The 21,169-nt window shown below is 38.0% G+C and overlaps 2 protein-coding genes and 1 long non-coding RNA gene across 3 annotated transcripts; 2 read left to right on the forward strand and 1 right to left on the reverse strand.

Annotated features, from left to right (window-relative positions):
• The first annotated feature begins 1,166 nt into the window (after positions 1–1,166).
• On the forward strand, positions 1,167–2,926 carry LOC141612878 (uncharacterized). The gene is made up of 3 exons (XM_074431625.1): positions 1,167–1,663; positions 1,722–2,772; positions 2,897–2,926. Exons 1-3 carry the CDS (start codon positions 1,167–1,169, stop codon positions 2,924–2,926), a joined length of 1,578 nt encoding a protein of 525 aa, XP_074287726.1.
• A 4,014-nt stretch (positions 2,927–6,940) lies between these two features.
• LOC141612879 (F-box/FBD/LRR-repeat protein At5g22660-like) lies at positions 6,941–9,059 on the reverse strand. Its single transcript, XM_074431626.1, has 2 exons — positions 7,968–9,059; positions 6,941–7,174 (listed from the first exon to the last, which is right to left on the reverse strand). Exons 1-2 carry the CDS (start codon positions 9,057–9,059, stop codon positions 6,941–6,943), a joined length of 1,326 nt encoding a protein of 441 aa, XP_074287727.1.
• Positions 9,060–19,397: 10,338 nt separating this feature from the next.
• LOC141612687 (uncharacterized) lies at positions 19,398–20,945 on the forward strand. The gene is made up of 3 exons (XR_012529148.1): positions 19,398–19,544; positions 20,407–20,657; positions 20,751–20,945. It is a non-coding gene; the product is annotated as an uncharacterized LOC141612687 (long non-coding RNA).
• Positions 20,946–21,169: the final 224 nt, after the last annotated feature.

Genomic DNA, 21,169 nt, shown 5'->3' on the forward strand with positions numbered 1-21,169 from the left:
ACCCAACTCAACACATATAGTAACTACTCATTTCGAGTTATGTCAGTGGTATGTATATGATAACGAGTAGTCATATATATGATACACATATAGTAACTACTCATTACGAGTTCTGCCAGTGGTATGTATATTATAACGAGTAATCATATATATGATTCATATATAGTAACTACTCGTTACTAGTTCTGCCAATGGTATATATATGATAACGAGTAATCATATATATGATACACATATAGTAACTACTCGTTACGAGTTCTGCCAATGGTATATATATGATAACGAGTAATCATATATATGATACACATATAGTAACTACTCGTTACGAGTTCTGCCAGTGGTATGTATATTATAACGAGTAATCATATATATGATTCATATATAGTAACTACTCGTTACGAGTTCTGCCAATGGTATATATATGATAACGAGTAATCATATATATGATACATATATAGTAACTACTCGTTACGAGTTCTGCCAATGGTATATATATGATAACGAGTAATCATATATATGATACACATATAGTAACTACTCGTTACGAGTTCTGCCAATTGTATATATATGATAGCGAGTAATCATATATATGATAAACATATAATAACTAATCGTTACGACTTACGAGTTATGTCAGTGGTATGTATACGATAACGTATATTTCATTTGTCTTTTATATATCACAAATTCTCATTATAGACGGGCACTATCCGTCTATAATGAAAGACGGGTCAAATACAATACCACTTTTCGAATAGGACAAATAACAAGTGGGGTAGTGGGGGTAAAAAATGTCACCACTTTCATTGTATTTGACCCGTCTATTATAGTAATAGACGGATACACCCGTCTATAGCAAGATTAATTGTTTATATATTTCTTAATTCTTTGCTATATATACGTTATCGTATAAAAACATTTGTCTTTAATATAATAATGTCTTTGATCTGGTTGGTTAACAGTGACTTGCAATCTTCTTCATCTTTACTTTAGCGTCCCCAAATTAATTAATTTGTACCTAACTCCAGCAGAAACTCTTCGTCTTTGCCAAAATTAATCTCCCCAACCTGAATTTCGCCCTATAAAAACCCATAAATGACCCATCTAAGCCATTATTCACTCTTATTACTACAATCAAATACAATCAAATTCAAAACTCTACAACAATGGCATCTCAACTACCCTTAGCAACAAATCAACGACCTAATGTTAACCAACCTGATCAATTTGATTCAAAACCGTTATGGAGTCATGTCAAAATACTTGTAAAACCCAAACAAGGTGGAAATAGGAAATGGTCTTGCAACTATTGCAAAAAAATTGTCACTGGATCATACACAAAGGTTAAGGGCCATTTACTGAAGTTACCTAATCATAATGTCGAAAAATGCTTAGCTATTTCGAATGAAGTATTAACAGAACTCCTCCAGGAACACAACCTAGCCGAGTCGAGGAAGAACAGGGAGAACGAAGAAGCAAAAAAAAGGCAAGCGTATGTCACGCTGCCTTCTGGTTCTGATCTAGTTCAACCAAAGAAAAGAAAGGGGACAGTAACGGAATGTTTCAATATGGCCGAAAGAGATGATGCTGACAAAGAGTGTGCTCGAATGATCTACGCTTGTTCGTTGCCGTTTTCTCTAGTTGTAAATCCTCATTTCAAGCGGTTTGTCGATGGCGGGAGGGTACAAGTTATCTGGTTATGTTCCGCCATCATACAATAGGCTCAGAACCACCCTATTAGCACAAGAAAAGGCACACATCGATGGTCTACTTCAGCCTTTCCGAGACTCATGGAAAAAGAAGGGTCTCTCACTTTGCTCAGATGGCTGGACTGATAGGCAACATCACCCTCTGATTAACATGATGGCTGCTTCTGGAGGAGGCGCTATGTTCTTGAAAGCCTATGATACAAGTGGAAAAACAAAGGGTGCTGATTATGTTTCCAGTCTCTTCTTGGAAACAATTGAGAAGGTAGGAGCTAACAATGTTGTGCAAATCATCACCGATAATGCCGCAAATTTCAAAGCTGCCGCAATGCTTATCGAGGGTAAGTACCCTCACATTTTTTGGACTCCTTGCGTCGTACATTCTTTGAATTTAGCTCTTAGGTCTATATGTGATCCTACTGAAAATTCCAGCAATTATGATCAGTGTAAGTGGATCCCGACCATGACTGCAGCGTGTCAAAGTATCAGGCAGTTTGTTATGCAACATTCAAAGGCTTTAAATATTTTTAATAAATATAGCAAGCTTACTTTGTTAACCATAGCTGAAACACGATTTGCTTCACATATCATAATGTGCGAACGTTTGTTGGAAGTAAAAGACGCACTTGTTAGAATGATACTTGATGATGAATGGAAGATGTTTAGGAAAACTATATATGAGAAGAAAGCGGACTTTGTGAAAGAATGTGTATTATTTGATACATGGTGGGATAAAGTAGAGTACTTTTTGGAATTTGACCCCTCGAACAAATTCCTTAGGTTTACCGATACCGATACTCCGTGTTTACATATGGTTTATGACATGTGGGACTCGATGATTGAGGATGTTAGATCAATTATCCTCAAACATGAGGAGAAAGACTTGATAAGTGGAAAGTCTGCATTTTTTGATGCGATACAAATTGTGTTCGAGACCCGTTGGAACAAAAGCAATACACCCCTTCTTTGTTTGGCTCACTCATTGGTTCCGAAATATTATTGTCAAAATTGGTTGGATGGGGGGAACAGTTTAACTCCGAGGGTTGCCCCAAACGAAGACCAAGAGGTTTCCCAGAATAGAAACTTGTGTTTTAAGAGGTTGTTTCCAAATCCGGATGACTTGAAAAATGTCTATGCCGAGTATGGTCGTTTTGCTATGGGATTGGAAAATTTCGGTGAAAATTACATAGTGGATGCGAGGTCAGGCGAGGAGCCCTTGACTTGGTGGGCAAATTATGGAGCATCGACACCTATGCTTCAGTCCCTCGCATTTAAACTCTTATCTCAGCCCGCTTCATCGTCGTGTTGTGAACGGAATTGGAGCATATTTTCTCTAGTACAAAGGATAAAACGGTCAAGGCTATCCCCTCAAATGTTGGATGATTTAGTGTTCGTCCATTGTAATATGCGTATTCTTGATCGCAAGCGGGAGGAAGTGCCTTCACTTCCCACGGTGACTAACAACACAGGTAACATGTTTATTGTTTACTACTTTACTGCATGATAGCTAATGTTCTTCCTTGATTGTTTATTGTTAACTTAATTATTTTTTATGTTATCATGTATAGGAGAAGATGAAGGTTCGAGTGAGGTCAATGCTGATGATTTCGTTGATTTGGACGTTTATTTCGATGATGAAGCGGCCAGGCGGTTTTTGGCGAAAATCGGAACATGATGATGCTTAGATTCGTAATGGCGAATGCAATTGATTCTGACATTCTGTTTTGATTTTTTTAAGTTAAAATGTATTGATGAACATCAGGCTTTATTTCATGGTTTTATTATCTATTTATAATATTTGGATTTCTCAAGTCATTTGCAGTATTTAAATATTACATTAGAATATTAGATACATTATGACCGTGTCCGAATGCGAGATTGGATACAAGTTGATCGTGTCCAATATGATAATTGGAATATTGGATACTTGAATTCTTGACCGTGTCCAAATGTGAGATTGGATACAAATTGACCGTGTCCAAATGTGAGATTGGATACAAGTTGACCGTGTCCAATTATGAATATTGGATACTTTGACCGTGTCCAAAAATAGTCGTATCCATTATTTATTCGTATCCTTGATTTTATGATTTCACGTGTCCGACACAAGGATTCGTACCCGTATCCGTACTTCGTACCCGAGTCCGAGCATCATAGCTCCACATCATTGGTGATATCTGGATTTACCATGATGTATTTCCTTGCTGCACGTTTGGTTTTGGTAATTTTTGAGTTTTTTGTGTAAATAAAGAAAGAGGAATTAAATATGTTTTGATTTTTCTTGGGGTTTTTTCGTAGATTTTCTCTAATCTTGGGGTTTAATAACAAATCCACAGGTCGTGAGGAACGTGGCTCTGATAACCAAATGATAGTGCCTTAAACTAAATAAGAGTGAAACTGCTGAAATTAGAAAGAGAATTGATAGAAGGAAGCAACTGTTCAATATTATTGATAGGTTGCAAGGGGTAGAACTGTAGTGAATGATTCACCTAGGCTCTAAGATACACTGAATATGCTCAGGAATTGGTTCATAAAATTATTTGTGAGTTTCTACTATGGCTACCAGTAGATTATATAGACTGATTGTCTTGGAGAGCAAGTTTAGGAAAATGACAAAAACAGAAAGAAAAGGACATAATTAGGTAATGATTATCCATATGCTCCATCATTCAATTTGCTGAGTTGTCAGGTATCCTAGGCCAATCATATATTTCTCTAAAGCAGTAGCCAAATTAGCTGATGTGGCATCTCAAAATTTCATCCCCATCTGATGTGGCACGTATATAGAGCCATAGAGAGTGACTTGATAAAAAAATCAAAACAGAGTAAAAGTAAACTAAAGAAAGCACATAATATGGCATCAAGAATAGAATATTTCAAATGTATATTTAATGAAATATAACACATGATTCCTTCCAAATTTGAGTTGATTACGCAACATGATTTTCGGAAATTAACTACTTAATTACTCCATATAAATCAGTAGTTATTAGCTATAAAAAACCAGTAATTGCATTTAATTAATCGTTGATTATATGAAAAGGAACAAGTCAGTTACAATTACACGCTAATGCAATACAATGGAAAATTTAGTTTATCTTTGGAAATTATATTTTTCAATATAAATACGCAATGCCACAATAACCGCAGTCACCCTCCATCAGTCACATTTCACAAAATGCTAAACGCCAATTTCAGAATCGGTTTTTCTAACGTATGTCTTAAGGCCCACATTAATAATCTATCTGATTAATAATTTAGAATCGTTTTTTGTAATGGCCTTTATTTGCACTCTCTTTGACATTCTCACCGGGACCGATTAATTGAGCAATGAACATACGTCAATACTCTATCCGATTAACTACACCCAAATTTAGGCATATCTTTGTTTTTGCGAGGTTGATAAATTAATTGATAATGACATTAAGTCAATCACTCATGCTCTTCACTTCTGGTTTTTTTATGATCATGTTTGTGAGGGTTGGGTTTGGTAGTCATTAAGAGCTCTATTATATTTTGCTTTTATTTCATTAGTTTTTTTTTGGTATATATTATTTTAAGGGTAATGATAAATACAACTTATTGAGTTATGAATTGTATTTAAGAAACTAAAAGAGGAAATGAATTCTTAATATATGCATTAATTGTATTGGTTAATGTGTATTTTAGTTCTTAATTCCTAAATTAATACCCAAATTGAAAAGTATTTATGGTCTAAACCATCCGGTAATCCGAACTACATTGGGTCGACTAATCCGGATTTCGGGGCGTGTCCATGGATTACGGTATTTAAACCCCTTCCAATCGCAGTTGTGGGGGATCGATCCGCAGACCTCTCTACCAAGCGCATCCCCATGCTACCACTGCGCCAACCAACGATTGGTTGATGCCATTTTTTGTAATGTGCCACTTCGATGCCATTTTTTTATGTTGGCACTTGGCACATGTTTGTCAAGATTTTTATTTAACGTCTTTAGAATAAATATTACGATATTAGTGTAAGACGGTCTTACTTATTTAATGTTATAAAATAAGTTGTCTTTTTACCTAATGAAATTGTCTCATAGTGTAACACCGTCTTACGCAATACATATTGTTGACCTTCATAATTTTATTGTAGGTCTATTTTAGATATTTAAAAAAATTGTGCAATGGGTAATTTAATATGTACGAATTTAGGAATAAAAAAGTATATTTTTTTCATGAACAAGTTGAACTCTAAACGCGGAGTTAATATTTTATGTCTCAATCGTTTTATTTTTTATTTTGGTACAAATGAGAGCTTAGCCCGACAATTAAGGAATAAAACGAGGGGTGGCTACACCCAGAAGATCTTCACGAAGAATGGAACGGAGTGCAGCAGGAGGCACATCGGGATAAATAATGGAGGTAGATGATTGTACTTTTTGATTGGATAACCAATCGCTTGCTCTGTTCTTCTCTAAAAACGTGTTGGAGCTTAACCTTCCATCAGGGGTCGTGGATTAACTCTTTGCATCGATAACAAGATGACGGAGACTATTACTAACTAATTGATTAAGTCTTAATCATGTTAATGAGTATATATATATATATGTGTAGCTCATATATATAATTAATAATTCGAAATAAGTTAAATCATACCTTCAGTATTATTAAATTATTATATCTTCCCTATGATTAATTATATTTATTTAAAATATTAAAAGCAGACTCATTGTTTAGGTGTAAAAAATATAGTATAGCTGATATTGATGTCATGACTTCACTCATACGAGATAATTTTTTTCTCTCTTTATATTCCAATAAAAACACATAAGAAACCAAATAAATTATTAGAGGGTGATCAAGTACATTAAAATAATGAAAAATGTTTAAAACTAGATATTTTGTGAGGGTTACGAACACGCTTTAAAAATATAATTTTCATCTCAAAGTATTACTCCCCATTCTTAAATAAATGACATTTTCAGTTTATGAGATGAGCTTTTGAATTCAACTTTTACAAAAATATATTGACTGGAAAATTATAAAAATTACACAATAAAATTCTTTACGAATAGAGCTTTAATATGAATATACATTTCAATATGATATTTTGAGAGATATTGAAGAAAGAATAGAGTATCTCGAAGACTGAGAATGACAATTTAAAAAGAACAGATGGAATAATTTTTATAAATATTAATAATGAAATTGCAATCTTTTATACAAAAATTTTTAAAGCAGACCCGTGAATTTTCACGGGTTTAAACCTAGTGATTATCCATTAGAGGCTTCCTCCCATGTGCTGCATTCTTGTCATTACTTTTGTGGGTGATGTCATGCTCTGATACAACTGATGCATTTCCTTTTCCTGGCACAATTCCTAGTACATTCCCTGGCACAGGTGTCCTTGCATTCACAGCATTTGCAGTAACAGTACAGTTCACACCAGTTGTATCATAAACTCTATTACAATGAAACAAGCGAACGCCATTAGATGTAAACTAGAAGTGTCGGATGTCAATATCAAGTAGTTTGCAAGCCCATGAGTTGATAACAAATGACAAATGAGGTTCGAGATGGAAGCTAAGCAATTGACAGATAAACATGGAAGGTCTACTCGTTTGTTTGCCCCTAACCCTTTCATTTGCGAGGTGCTTGCCATTAGGGAAGGGTTATGTCGTGCTAGTCTTTTTGGAAATCATCTCTTGATTGTTTCGGATTGTATTAATGCCGTAAATAATATTGTGAAAATGGACGTTTCTTGTGGCCCATTTACTAACATCATTTTGAGTGTAGGAAACTATTAGAGAACTCCCCTAATTAGAAGATCGTCTTTGAGAGGAGATCAACAAATAATGTAGCGGATGCTCCCCTTTCTGTAATTGAGACTTGTACAATAGACTTTGTAATGGCTAATACGCCTGTTCCCCCGATCCACCCCCTTGATGTAACCGAACTTTATGTGTTTAATTTAAGTTCACTCGTTCCAAAAAAAAAGAATATGAAGAGAGCAATATTTAAGAACAAATTCGTTTATTGAACGCAAGAGAGTAAACTTTTTTCTTATGATTGAATACAAATTCACACGACTAAAACCAAACAGAAAATTTATTTCATGCCAAATGAGAAAAAGAACATAACAAAGAATCAGTCTAGCTTATAGCCTGCTAGAAGTTCGATTTGACAACGCGAAGTACTCTCTACACACTCAAATAAAGTTTGAAAAAATTGAGATTTTGCCGAGTTATTATAAGAAAAAAGGTCATGTGAACTAAGAACAAGCTTCTCCAAAACCTTGGCACTTCTTAGCAACCATGTCACTAGATTCGCCATTTGTTTGCTAAATCGATAGTCGTTCATATACACCTCCAAGCGCTTCACTGGTTCAACAAGCACAAATTTGACATCTTCATTCAAAATCATCTCCATGGGGTTATAAATAATAAAATGTAGCTTAAGAACCTTCAGATTGGGACAACACAGCAATTGTTCATCAAATATTTTTAGATATATTTTAGAAGGCAAAGATAACGTAAGATGACTCAAATTTGGGAAGACGGTCTTTTTAGGACTAGTGTAAAACTTCAGGTCCCAATAATCTTCAACACGGAGTGCAAGCGACTTGACATTCAAAATCGAATCCAACATCTGCATTGATAATATGGAACCAGCAACATATCTATAATGCTCTAATATTGGAGCATCAAGAATAACATTAAGGATAGACGACGACGACACATAATAATAATAATGTAGATTTATGTATAATCGCTTTAATTTCTTGCTTGTGATTGATATTGAATTTTTCTGAGGATCGTGATTAAGGATCAAGGATAGGTCTTCAAGTGACGGGCAACGACTTATTAACTCTTCCATAAGTCCATAATTCGATGAAATTAGATGGAGTTTCTTGAGGTTTGGAAGAACAACCATGGAAAGTTGATCACTCCAAGCAATCTCCTCAAAATAGAAATACAATGTAAGTGATAACAACGAATTCATTCGGAAAATACTTGGTGGCAACACGGGTTTCATATATCGACAACCACTGAACTTTTTGATCGTGAATTGTCGGATGTTACAAGCATGCAGTCTTTTAGCCCATGTATCGATGATAGGCCAGCAAAGAGGCTGTTTATAGAAGCTATAGTGAAGATTAAGATAGAAAGTATCGAGTACGGGTGTGGTGAATAAATTGAAGAGGTTATCGAAGATGATCCAGTAACGAGACTCATTAACATTGTATGCAGTATTTTTGTATAGCTGTTTGATGCTAAAAATAGTGGTTGAAATGGTAATGACGAACTCTTTAGGAAAGTTAAGGTGGGAGATAATTTTAAAGACGATGTCGTCCGGAAGGGAGCTCCATCTATGGTGTTGTTCCATTGATTAACAGCTAGGGTTTTGTTCCATTGTTAATCTTCTACGCTTTTATTTGTAGATTAGAAGTAATAACGGCCAAGGCTTCTAGTAGGTTTATCATAAGAAGTATTAGGTTTGTTTATGTGAGCAAATTGATTAGGATGAAGAAAATATTTTATTTATTTTGATCTTGTTTGGTAAATGATCGAAGCAGATTTAGTGAGGATAACATTAATATAATACGTGTTCCGGGTGTAATTCCAGAGCAGTTATATGTTACCACCCGTGCTTGTAGAATGACGTCCTTAGTTGAATCCTCCTTGCGGTCTCCTGAAACGATGAACAAACTGAGGGCTCGGCTTTGGGCCGAGCGAACTCTCTCCGACGCTCAAGTCAGTAACTTAGAGAGGTAAGTTGTTGTTACTTGGCAAAGTACGTATTGTAGAGAGATAAGGAAGATATTACCAGATGAATAGTGATTTTTAGGTTAAATTGTGGATCCTCTCCTCAATGATAGTTGAGGAGTATTTATAGACTTTCACCTTTTGTCACGTAGTGGCCAAGTGGCTAGCAGGTGGAAAGACTGATCTACCCCTCGGCCGAGGGACCTATGGCAGGCCGGCGGGCCCTGTTGACTCACCGCCGAGGGGTCTTGGATATGAGTTCGCGGATGTGTGCCCCGGCTGGTTGGTTGCCCCGGCCGGACCCATCGACAGCCGACAGAGCCTCGTCGGTTAGGCTGTCTAAGCCGTTGACTTGCTGTGGATATCTTTGACCTTGCTCAATGTGTTGACTTGGTCAGCGGGTGCAGAATATGGCCCATCAATTTGCCCCCAGCGTAGTCTATGCCGTGGTATGGGCTCCGATGTCTGTTGAGCGTATATTCTGCGTAAGTGAAAATTTTCTGCCCCGGCTTCTTCTACCTCGGCGTGGCTCTGCTTAGGCCGTACCATATCCCCCCTCCACATGGTTGTGTAATGGATATCCGATGTGGAAAAGGCAATGACGCTGGTGAGACACAGGTGGAGAGAGTGCCGGTTGTTTCTGATTGCCCCCTGGCCGGTGCTTTCTGGCTTGGTTGATCATGTGGCCGGCGGAGAAACGGATACTTAGGATTTTTGTTGAGGAAGATGAACGGGCAGAGAGATATGAAGGGGCGTGTTGAAGACGCTTGGTCACTGTTGCATTGATTGACATTCAACTGTTGCAACGATTGACATTCCGTGGCTGCATGTCTGACACGTGTCTGTTTGCTGATTGGCTGACGTTTCATGGGCTGTGCCCTGATTGGTCCTTCTTCTCGGGCTTTCTCCTATAAATAGGGCAGTTAGTCTTTGAAATTGGGCACCAATTTCATTCTCTCTAAAATTTTCTTCTCCAAATTTCCAAGGGCTTTTCTCTTTTCTAATCTTCAGTGTCGTTACTTCGGCTAGTGTTTTTCTTCAAGGTAAACAATCAAACTTTTCTCGATCTTTTATTTTGTCGAATAACTGTTGCTACCATGTCTTCTACTGAGGCCGGGCCTAGTAATCGTGCGCCGGGGGATTCCCTGTCGCGTCTGGATGAAGAGGAGGCACTGGCCGCCGTCCCACTAAGGTCCGGGGGTCCGAGGTCTCCTTCTCCTGAAGTTGATCCTCGAATTTTGGAGGAATGGGAGGATGATGATGATGTTGATGACGACGGAGACGATTTCGGTGATGATCTTGAAGGGCTCATCCTAATGAGGGGAGGCGATGCGTCATGGATCACGGCGAGCCTTGTAAGGTCGTACGACCGTACTTGGACCCATAAGTTCGCCCGTTGTTCGGCGAGACATTTTTCGAGGGCCATTTCTACTTTGGCAGGGGATACAAAATTGTTATCCCCGAGAGGGGTCGAGCCATCTGTTGCCCTCCACCGGGTTGCACCGGCGTATATATGCGGCACCGGAGTACAGGCTCCGGTTTCCGCTGAATGATTACGTTATGGCCATTATTAGGGCCATGAACGTCGCTGTGGCCCAGCTTCACCCGTTGGCTGTTAGGACCATAGTCGGCTTTGTCTGGCTCTGTCTCTTTAAGGGGGAGGTCCCCACGGTTAATTTATTCCGCCGGCTTCACCACCTTCGGCCGTCGTTTCCCGGTAAGGTGGGGTGGTACAACGTGCAAGTGGAGCCGGGGTACATCTCCGTTGATAAGCTTTCCTCCTGCAAGGATTGGAAAGATCGGTGGGTGTACGTTGAGGTGCCGGATGACTATCCGCTGCCCCGGTCCTTCCAGCACCAAGTTAATTTGCGGTGCGAGACTAAGGCGGAGCATGACAGATGGGTTACCCGGAAAAAGCTTAAGATGGATGCTGACAAGGTCCCTCTCAATGAGGATGAGAGGCTGGCGATGAGGCTCTTTGAGACGGACAAGAGTGGGGTGTCGAAAAGATGGATTCCCCCGACGCAGATCATCCTTCGAGGATGAATTTGCTCACGCCATGTCGGCCTCATACCGGCCCTGGCGCAGGGTGAGTGGGGTCGGTGCGAGGCCCATGACTGCTTTCAATGTTTCTGTCTGTTTCGAATTTTGGTTCATTCCTTGCTTAACCCTTGCTTTGCTTCTTTTGCAGATCATTTTGGCGCGGACTTGTCCGGGGATATTCTTAAGAGGATGGGGCTGCACAAGGACAAGACCGTTGCTGATTTGCACCCTAAGGCTCGCCCGTGATCGCGGGGACGTCGCCGAATGACCCGATGGATCAGCGGCTTAAAGGCCCGAATGTGGAGGCGGCCCAGGGGGGAGGGTTGCTAGTAGCATGCCGCGTCGAATGCGGAAAACAAAGCCTTCGGCGGCGACGGCGTCGACATCGTTCCACCTTCCATCCCTTGATCAGGAAGGAGACGGTGGAGATCGTTGACATCACCAACGGGGAGGACTACGATGCGGAGGGATCTCCCTCGTCCTTAAGAGGAAAAGGTCCACCCCTGCTGCTGCTTGCTGTTGTTGCTAACTTTGCTACCGAGGGCGGCGAGGAAATGGGCCCTCCGACAAAGAAGTCCAAGCCTGGTACCGATTTATCCTATGGCTCAAACTCAGCCGGCTCATTGGGCGTTCTTGATGAGTGGCTTTCCGATGTCCATGTATACTAACACGGATGTTTTAATTGATTTTTGTAGATCAACCGTCGGCAGCCGCCGTTCTCACCGTGCGGCAATTGGAGAAGCAGCCTGAGAACACGGGTGATAGAAATGTCACCGTCGCTCCCCTACCTCAGAAGATTTCCCCCGCCGAGCTTGTGGCAGAGGGTGCAAAAATATCCAAGAGGCTGGCGAAGTGGGCTCGGCTAGCCGGCTCCCACATTATGGAGTAAGAGGAGACCATGGCTGAGGCCGCCCCACAGCTCGAGCGGCTAAGGCTGGAACTTGACGCGGCGAACAAGGAGGCTAAGAGGGCCAAGGCGGAGGCTGAAGAGGCGATCCGTCTTGAGAAAACTTAGGGAGGACGCTGAAAAGGAAGTCCTTGCTTTGAGAGAGCCAAAGGCGAGGCTGCGGCGAAATTTCAAGGCGCAAGTGCGGGAGATGCGTGACTTTGTTCAGAAGCGCGCCGACCTTTACCTTAAACAGAGGAACGAATTTACACTACTACAAAAATAGACCTAATGCAACATTTCGTGTGCAACACTTACGGTTTGTGTTGCAATTTTCAGTTAATTAAGCAACGCTTAATTTATAAATGTTGCTTTTACTTACATAGAGCAACACTTTAATATAAGTGTTGCAATGTATTACCGTAAATGCAACGGTCTTATACAAATGTTGCATTTTGTAGCAACACTTGAGCAACACTTTTGTCACATAAGTAATATATACCCTAAAAATTTTTTATCTTGTTGATTTTACCGCTTAAGTATTGTGAAATGAAAAATGAAAAATGAAAAATGAAAAATGAAAAATTAAAAAACACATTTTGCGGCGCCAACACATTCATTCATTCACTGTAATAGTTATCCATCACCGCCTCAATTCATTCATTCATTCAATCTCACAAGGGCGCTCTCTTCTTCATTCATTCGACGGTCTCTTTTCCTTTCTCATTCATTCGTTCAATTCCACCCTCTCTTCTTCACTCAATCTCAACTTTGATTGGATTCTGTCGAAACCCGGTGAAGTCATATTATTTGGATTGAAGTCATTTTCTGATTGGGATTTGTCGAAAGGTATGATACAACTATTTCAATTGTTTTTATCATTTTTAAGCTATTTTTTCGATATTGTTCAAATTTTGTGTATGAGTATTGAACTGTTGCTGTCGACTATTGTTTTCTGCATCCAATTAACTATTTTCATTCCTGTTAATTTTGTGTTTTTATTGAATTTCAATCTTGATATGATTGATGCTGTTGTTGTTGATATGATTGATGTTGTTCTTTGTTGAGTTATTTAGGGTAGTTTATTAGAATAGGGTAGGTTATTAGAATAAGTTTGAAAGATGAACAAAAATTGAAACTAATCAGGGAGCGAAATATTAACTGATACTTTAAACCCAAGACTTAGAAAATATTAAGCGTAAATGGTAATGCTAGTCGTGGAATCGGTGAGTGTGTTCACAAATCCATGGTCGTTATATCTACACTTGGTTTTGATTAACTATGTGCTTGATTCGTTTTCATTCGAACTTGTAATATACTGATTTTATTACTAAGATAACTTTTTCCTAGAAAAAATTGTTAATTCCTGTGTCATTGATGGCATATATTTTATATGATTCTGATATTAAAAGGGTCCTAATGAGTTACAAGTATAACACTCAACCAAAGAAATTACTTGACTCCAGTTGAGCTCATTTTGATTCACAATGCAATTCAATGCAGCAAATCTTAGCTGAAGCCTAAAAGGCCCCTTAGAATTGGATTATGGTCTATGCCTTGCTGCATATCTTTGTCTGATTTTGATTCTTTCTTTGTGGAGACAGCGTCCATGTAGTTGGGGCCTGGATTAGTTGAGTAATTCTCGTGATACAGTTTTTTTTTTTTTTTTTTGGGTAAAGGTAAGCTTCTCATTAGAATCAATGGTTTCCCATACATTACACAATAGTCAATTCATACATACATACGCATACAAATTAATGCTGCCTAATGTATTCAATCCAATTTAGAGCCCTAGTATTTCTACTTTTAATCTGTAACTGCCCCAACCTCATTTGCACCTCAATCTTGACCCACTGCAGAATGCAACCAGGCATACTGACATATCCATCCACCCTGCTGATGTTCCGTGCATTCCAGATGTTATACATTAGACTAGCTAATATTACCGCAATGATTTTCTTCCTGCAAGCACTATGTTCACGTAGTTTGAACCCACCCGAACCACTTCCAGGCTTGGAAGTTCAATCATACACCAACTGGCAACCAACACCTTGCATCTGTGACTGAAAATACAGGAAAAGAAGAGATGATCATGGGACTCTTCCTGTAATCCACACAGGAAACACCTATTACTCTGAATGATGTGCATTCTTAACAGCCTATCCTGAATAGTTAATCTCTGATGAGCAATCAACCAACATAAAAAGTTTTGTTTAGGAATGATCCACTGATTTAGCACCCATGGATACCAGGTTACCTTGTCCATCTCTGGTTTCAGCACCTGATAGCCTGCCTGACTGTTATAATGCTCTGTATCCTCACTGAAAATGTAATCTTTAAGTAAATGCTTAACCTGGCATATTTTACGCCAAGCCCAGCTGCTGCCACTTCCAGGTTCATACTCATTCCAGCTTGTATTCTTTATGTAGATGGCATGCACCTCTGTGATACAAGTTCATCCTTTTAAATAACCCTTTTTTTTATCGGCTGAAAGTACTCATAGTGGTTTCATCCTCACCTTGCACATGTTCCAGTCTCACATAGCATGAGTTTGAAAGATGAACAAAAATTGAAACTAATCACGACAAATGAAAGTACATGACTGCAGTGTCAGAGTTCCTTAAAATAGAGACATTATATCCATAAAATGAACTAGGAAATCCCCCTGAAAGTGTTTCATTCAAACTCCAACTTACAAAGCTGAGATAAATAGACTGAGCCAAACAGCCTCTCTGCAATGAAAATTTCATTGACAAAGGAAAAGGCTATAAAATAGAATCATGTATTTGGCAGTGAAATTTTACAATTAATCAGATCAAACTGACCGCAGAACAAAAATAATTAATAAACGCAAGGCGATCAAATAGTTAATTAAATCAGCTTCTTTATCTAGAATATTTTCTTCTGAGTATTTAATGTTTGAGGCTGTATCGGTGTTTCCGATACTTGGCATCATAGTCTTGGCAGAGACTTTCCCGATACAATTACATTGTTAAATTTATAATTTGTGCTTATTTAATTCAGAATTCAGAGGATGAGGAATGATAGAAGTTGGATGTATATTGCTAGACGTTTGCCTGAGTTTGAAAATGGAGTCATTGAGTTCTTGAATGTGTCATTTTCTAAGGCTGCTCATGGGAGTCAAATAAGATGTCCATGTAAGAGGTGTATAAACCGATATTGGTTACGAAGACATGAGGTGTATGATCATTTAAAAGCATTTGGTTTTGTTGAGGATTATTATGTTTGGACTTTTCACGGAGAGGATCATTTATCAACTGAAACCATAGTTGAAACCCTTGATGAAGAAGAAAATTTCAATGACAATACCAATACATTGTTAGACGATAGATTTAGAAGTTGTTTTGAAGGTGACACTAACGTACAAAATGGTCCCAATGATGAAGCTAAAAAGTTTTATAAGTTGCTAGAAGAGGGTCAACAAGAATTATTCCCGGGCTGTAAGAAATTTTCAAAACTGTCTTTTGTCATTCGACTATTTTTGTACAAGACACTTCATGGAATTAGTAATGTGGCATTCAATGATCTCCTTCAATTGCTAAGAGACATGGTCCCGGAAGCTAAAATTAGGAAACTTCAACTTGAAGCTAAGAAAATTGTGAGGATTTGGGTCTTGATTATAAAAAAATATGTGCGTGTCCTAACGATTGTATGCTATATTGGAAAGAGTTTGAAAATCTTTGAAGAGTGTTATAAATGTCATGCCTCGAAATGGAAAAAATGCGAAGCAAATTCATCGAATAAGACTTCAAAGACTTGAATAGTCGTAGTATACCTGCAAAGGTCTTATGGCATTTTCCACTAGAACCTAGGCTACAAAGAGTATATATGAATTTAAAGCTGAAGCTATGACATGGCATGCCGATAAACGTCAAAAGATGGGTATCTAAGACACCCTGCAGACGGGTTAGCTTGGAAGGACTTTGATTCTCTATTCCCTTTATTTGCTAATGAACCTAGAAATGTAAGGTTAGGGCGGCACGATGGGTTCAATCCATTTCGAACTATGAGTGTATCTCACAGTACATGGCCCGTTGTGTTGGTCAATTACAATTTGCCACCTTGGATGTTCATGAAACCGGAAAATTTTATGCTATCATCTTGCTCATTCCGGTCCAGAGGGTCCTGGGAATAATATTGACGTATACTTCTGACCTTTGATTGAGGAATTAAAAGACTTATGGAATGTAGGGCTTGAAACATATGATAAATTTAGGAATGAAACATTTAAGTTACATCTTTGCTTTGACATGGACAATTAGTGACTTTCCGGGAATTCAATGTTATCGGGATGGAAAACAAAAGGGAAGTTTGCTTGTCCAAGTTGTAACCATGAAACAGAGTCCTTATATCTGAAACATAGCAAAAAAATGTGTTATATGGGTGGTCGCAGATTTTTAGATGTTAATGATCCATTGCGACGTGATAAGAAGTCTTTTAATGGTAAAGTTGAACTAAGAACCCGTCCCGGACCCTAACAGGATTTCATGTCTTAGATGAGTTATGAATTTGTGTATTCTTTGGGAAGAAAGAGAAGCAAAAGAACAAAAGTGACTCCCCATGGAAGAAGAAGTCTATATTTTTTGAATTGCCTTCTTTGGAAACACAATAAATGTCGACATAACCTGGACGTGATGCACATTGAAAAAAAATGTTTTTGACAATGTCTTGGGAACTTTATTGGATATTGTCTTTGGTAAAAGTAAGGATCACCCCAATGCTCGCTTTGACCTATTAGATATGGGTATCAAACATGACCTACATCCTCATTTGTCACAAGACCAGAGACATGTCTTCTTCCCAAAGGCATGTTATTCAATGTCTACAAAAGAAAAGGATATATTCTGTCGTGCTTTGAAAGGAGCAAAACTTCCTTATGGCTTCGGCTCTAATATTTCGCGATGTGTGAATTTAGCGCAAAGGAAAGTTTCAGGATATAAAAGTCATGATGCTCATATCATGTTACATTACTTGCTTCAAGTTGCTGTGAGAAGGTGCCTTCCCAAGCATGTGGCGCTTCCTTTGATTAGATTAGGAAATTATTTCCAAAAAAGCGTACGATAAAGTGGTAAATCCACAAGAACTTGATTTCTTAGAATCTGAAATCATCCAAATATTATGTGACTTAGAAAAAATATTTCTCCCAAGCTTCTTCGACATCATGGTACATCTGCCCATTCACCTAGTAGAGGAAATTAGGCTTGGGGTCTGTGCAAGGGAGAGGGATGTTTTTCATTGAAAGATATTTATGTAAATTGAAATCATATGTGCGCAATAGAGGTCGTCCAGAAGGATCTATTGCAGAAGGTTATTTGATTGAGGAATGCATGAACTTTTGCTCGTGGACGTGGACGGAGGCAACACAAGATATGACAAAACCACATGTGACATGTCAGCTAATGAAACAGAGGAACTTGACACTACAATATTTGGTAATTGTGGTCATCCTTTGGGAGGAAAGAAGCAAAGAAATGGACGGCTGTTCACTCTGAACACCAAATTAGTCACAAGAAAGCGCATCGCTACGCCTTATTCAATTCAGATAGTCAAGAAGTTGCTCAGTGCATAAAGTAAGTAACTTTATCATATAATTTGATTACTAAAATTATATCATAAGCATTAATTTTTATAATTACGTTTTTTATTTTTTTGGTGAAATTTAAACTTCTCATTAATAATCAAATCCATCTATTTACACCCAACATATACATCCATTACTGTCATCCTTGAACCAACAACAAGCATTGCCTACTATATTCACAATTAAAAAACAAATTATGCAGAGAGTTCCTGACCATTACCACAAACTGTCAGAGTAGATTTTTAATTACGTTTACTTCTTTAATTTCTAAATTTATTGTTTCACTGCTTTGTGTAGAGAACATGAAGCTTTCGTAAACTGTCAGAGTAGGAAAAGCAAATGGAAACGTGCACGTAATCACGGTCATGATTTCCCAAACTGGTTGAAAGAAAAGGCGAGCCAAAACGGTGTCTCTGAACAAATATTTTGGCTTGCTAAAGGACCTAGTCCTACAGCCAAAAGGTTCAAGGGTTATTATGCAAATGGCTATGAGTTCTATACCAAATCACGCGATGTCAGATGCAAAACACAAAATAGTGGTGTAACCCTCTCTGCTTTAACTTCAAGTTTTGCTAGCTCTAAAGACAAAAATCCTGTTGATGGGGATGTTACCTATTATGGTGCAATTCTAGAAATAATTGAGCTGAACTATTGGTCTAAGTTTACTCTTGTGTTGTTTCGTTGTGAGTGGTATCAAGTGGAGAAAGATGAATATGGGATTACTTGTGTTAATGTGAACAAATCTTGTTCGAGTGGATGATCCGTTTGTCATGCCATCTCAAGTGCATCAAGTATTTTATGTGGCAGATCCAATCGTAGATGGGTTGCAATATGTCATGACTAAGGTTCCAAGAGACATATTTGATTATGACATTGAAACTGCAGAACCTAATAATGACCTTATAATGTATTCTCGGCATGTGGAACCTGAAGAGAATATCAGATTGTCAAGAGAAGATATAGATCCTACGGTTGTTGATGCAAATACTGTATTGGTCAACACTAATAATTTGTGTGATTTAAATAATGACAGTGATGACAATGATGACACCTTATGGGACTGGATGCAAGCTGAGGAAGAACATAATGACGAGGACTAATGAGTAGTGACAAGAGAATATTTTTAGTGTCTTTCATTGATGATTATTATGCCTGAATTGTTTGTCTGAATATTTTTTATCTTTTATCTTACATTTCTGTCGGGTTTTTTTGATCTTTTGCCTGAATTTGATCTAACTAAATTTCATTTATAATGAATTAGATCTTTTGTCTGAATTTTTTTTTGTTCTGATGTTAACATTACTGCAATTGAAGTATGAAAGGAAGCTTGAATGAATATGAGAGAGTTCGCATTGAAAAAATTGCACAAAATCAGGCAAGGATGGAAGAGTTGGGGATCTGAGAATATTGTACGATCGTCAAAAAGCCTGGTTGAAAGTAGCAAGAACAAAAGAGGAAAACAAAATAAATTAGGAAGAACAAATCATTCTGACAAAGAAGATCTGAATTATGTTCCTAGCAACACTGAGTCTGAGGATGATGATCATGTAAATGCCGAAGTTCGTCATAAAAAGGTTTCTCTGTTTTTCTCTGATCTGAATAATGCAGGTTTCTCTGATCTGTACAGTACATTTTTTTTGTCTAATCAGATTTGTTCATAATTTTTGTCTGATCTGTACATTTTTTTTTCTCTTATATTACATGTCTACCTACTAATGTATATGCAGGTTTCTCAGTTTGGTAGTCGGCAACGTGCACAATATATACCACCTAGGTCAGTGACTAGATTGAGAAATCAATGTCAAGCTAACAAAAACCAACAACTGTTCGAGCTCCGGCAACACCTTGACAAAGATCAGACAGGGGAAATCAATGTGAGGAGAAACATGACTATGGCTGACATGATCTTGATGAGAAACCAGATGCAAAAAGAAAAAGAAATGATTACTGATTTTGGTCAATCATCACATTTCACCCCTACCAGAGAAGACTTAAACATTGGCTCAAAGACGCATGAAACTTATATCCAGCCTTCGCCTACTCAGGGAGATACGATAGGAGGTAACTGTACCATATCATAATGTGTAGGGTAAGATATTTTAATTTTATAATTATCATCCTTTACACTATTTAGTTTTTTCATTCAACTTATTAAAAAAATGCAGTTCACTACGAAAATTCATCTCAAGCCGAACGAGATGAACTTATAGCAGCATGTTTTGGAGGAGATCCATTAAGCGATAGTAATCTTGAAGGCGAGACACATAGCTACGAAGAGGAATATCCGAAGATGAGAGTGAGGAAATAAACTTGGATATTCAAGATCTTGAACTAGATGGTAAATTAATATTAGTTTATTTCTTGTATTTTTTTTATATTACATATATAAAAATATTTTGTATATTATATGGATATTTAATTATATATTGCTTGTAGCTATCTTGGAAGGCGGTACAAGAGGACCAACAATGTTACACCATGTACACACGCGACTGTTGGAGAAAAGGGTGGCCATCATTCTAAATGAGTTTGGGCAACCAATTGGTCCCATATTGGAGAAGCAAGACATTGTAGGTGAATTTTCTCGTTTTTTAGGTACATTAGCTCGGGATTATGACTATGTACCCTTAGTCTTTGACTCTTGGCGGAAAGTCCCTAACAAAGATAAACTGTGGGATTATATCTTGGTATGCCTCCTTTTAATTATAGCTTACTTGAATTGATAGCGCCTTCATTATTTTATTTTTCAAAATTGTACAAAACCGTTATATTCTATGCAGGGAAAATATATAGTACCAGATGAAGGTAAAGACTGGGTAATGAAGACTGTTAGAGATGCATGGAGAGTCCACAAATGTCGTTTCAAGAGAAAGCATTTCTACCGCTATAAAGATGATAAAAGTAGGTGGCGAAATAGATCTAAACTAGTTCCTGATGAGGACTTTCTAAAATTACTTGCCACATGGAAAAAAAAGTCTGAGAAGGTGATATTCATCTCCTTATACTTGAATTTATAACTCATAATGTTCTTGGCTGTATATATATATAATTCGTCTTTAATTACGCAAGTGTGGTTCACTATTTCTATGCATTTATCTAATGTAAACAACGATGCTCTCGTAACCGTGATCGTCGGTTGGCTCAAAAAAATATGCACACGGCTGGGCCAAAAAGTTTTACAATTATACGAGAGGAACTG

This window comes from Silene latifolia, chromosome 11, assembly GCF_048544455.1.
Source record: "Silene latifolia isolate original U9 population chromosome 11, ASM4854445v1, whole genome shotgun sequence".
Lineage (NCBI taxonomy): Eukaryota > Viridiplantae > Streptophyta > Magnoliopsida > Caryophyllales > Caryophyllaceae > Silene > Silene latifolia.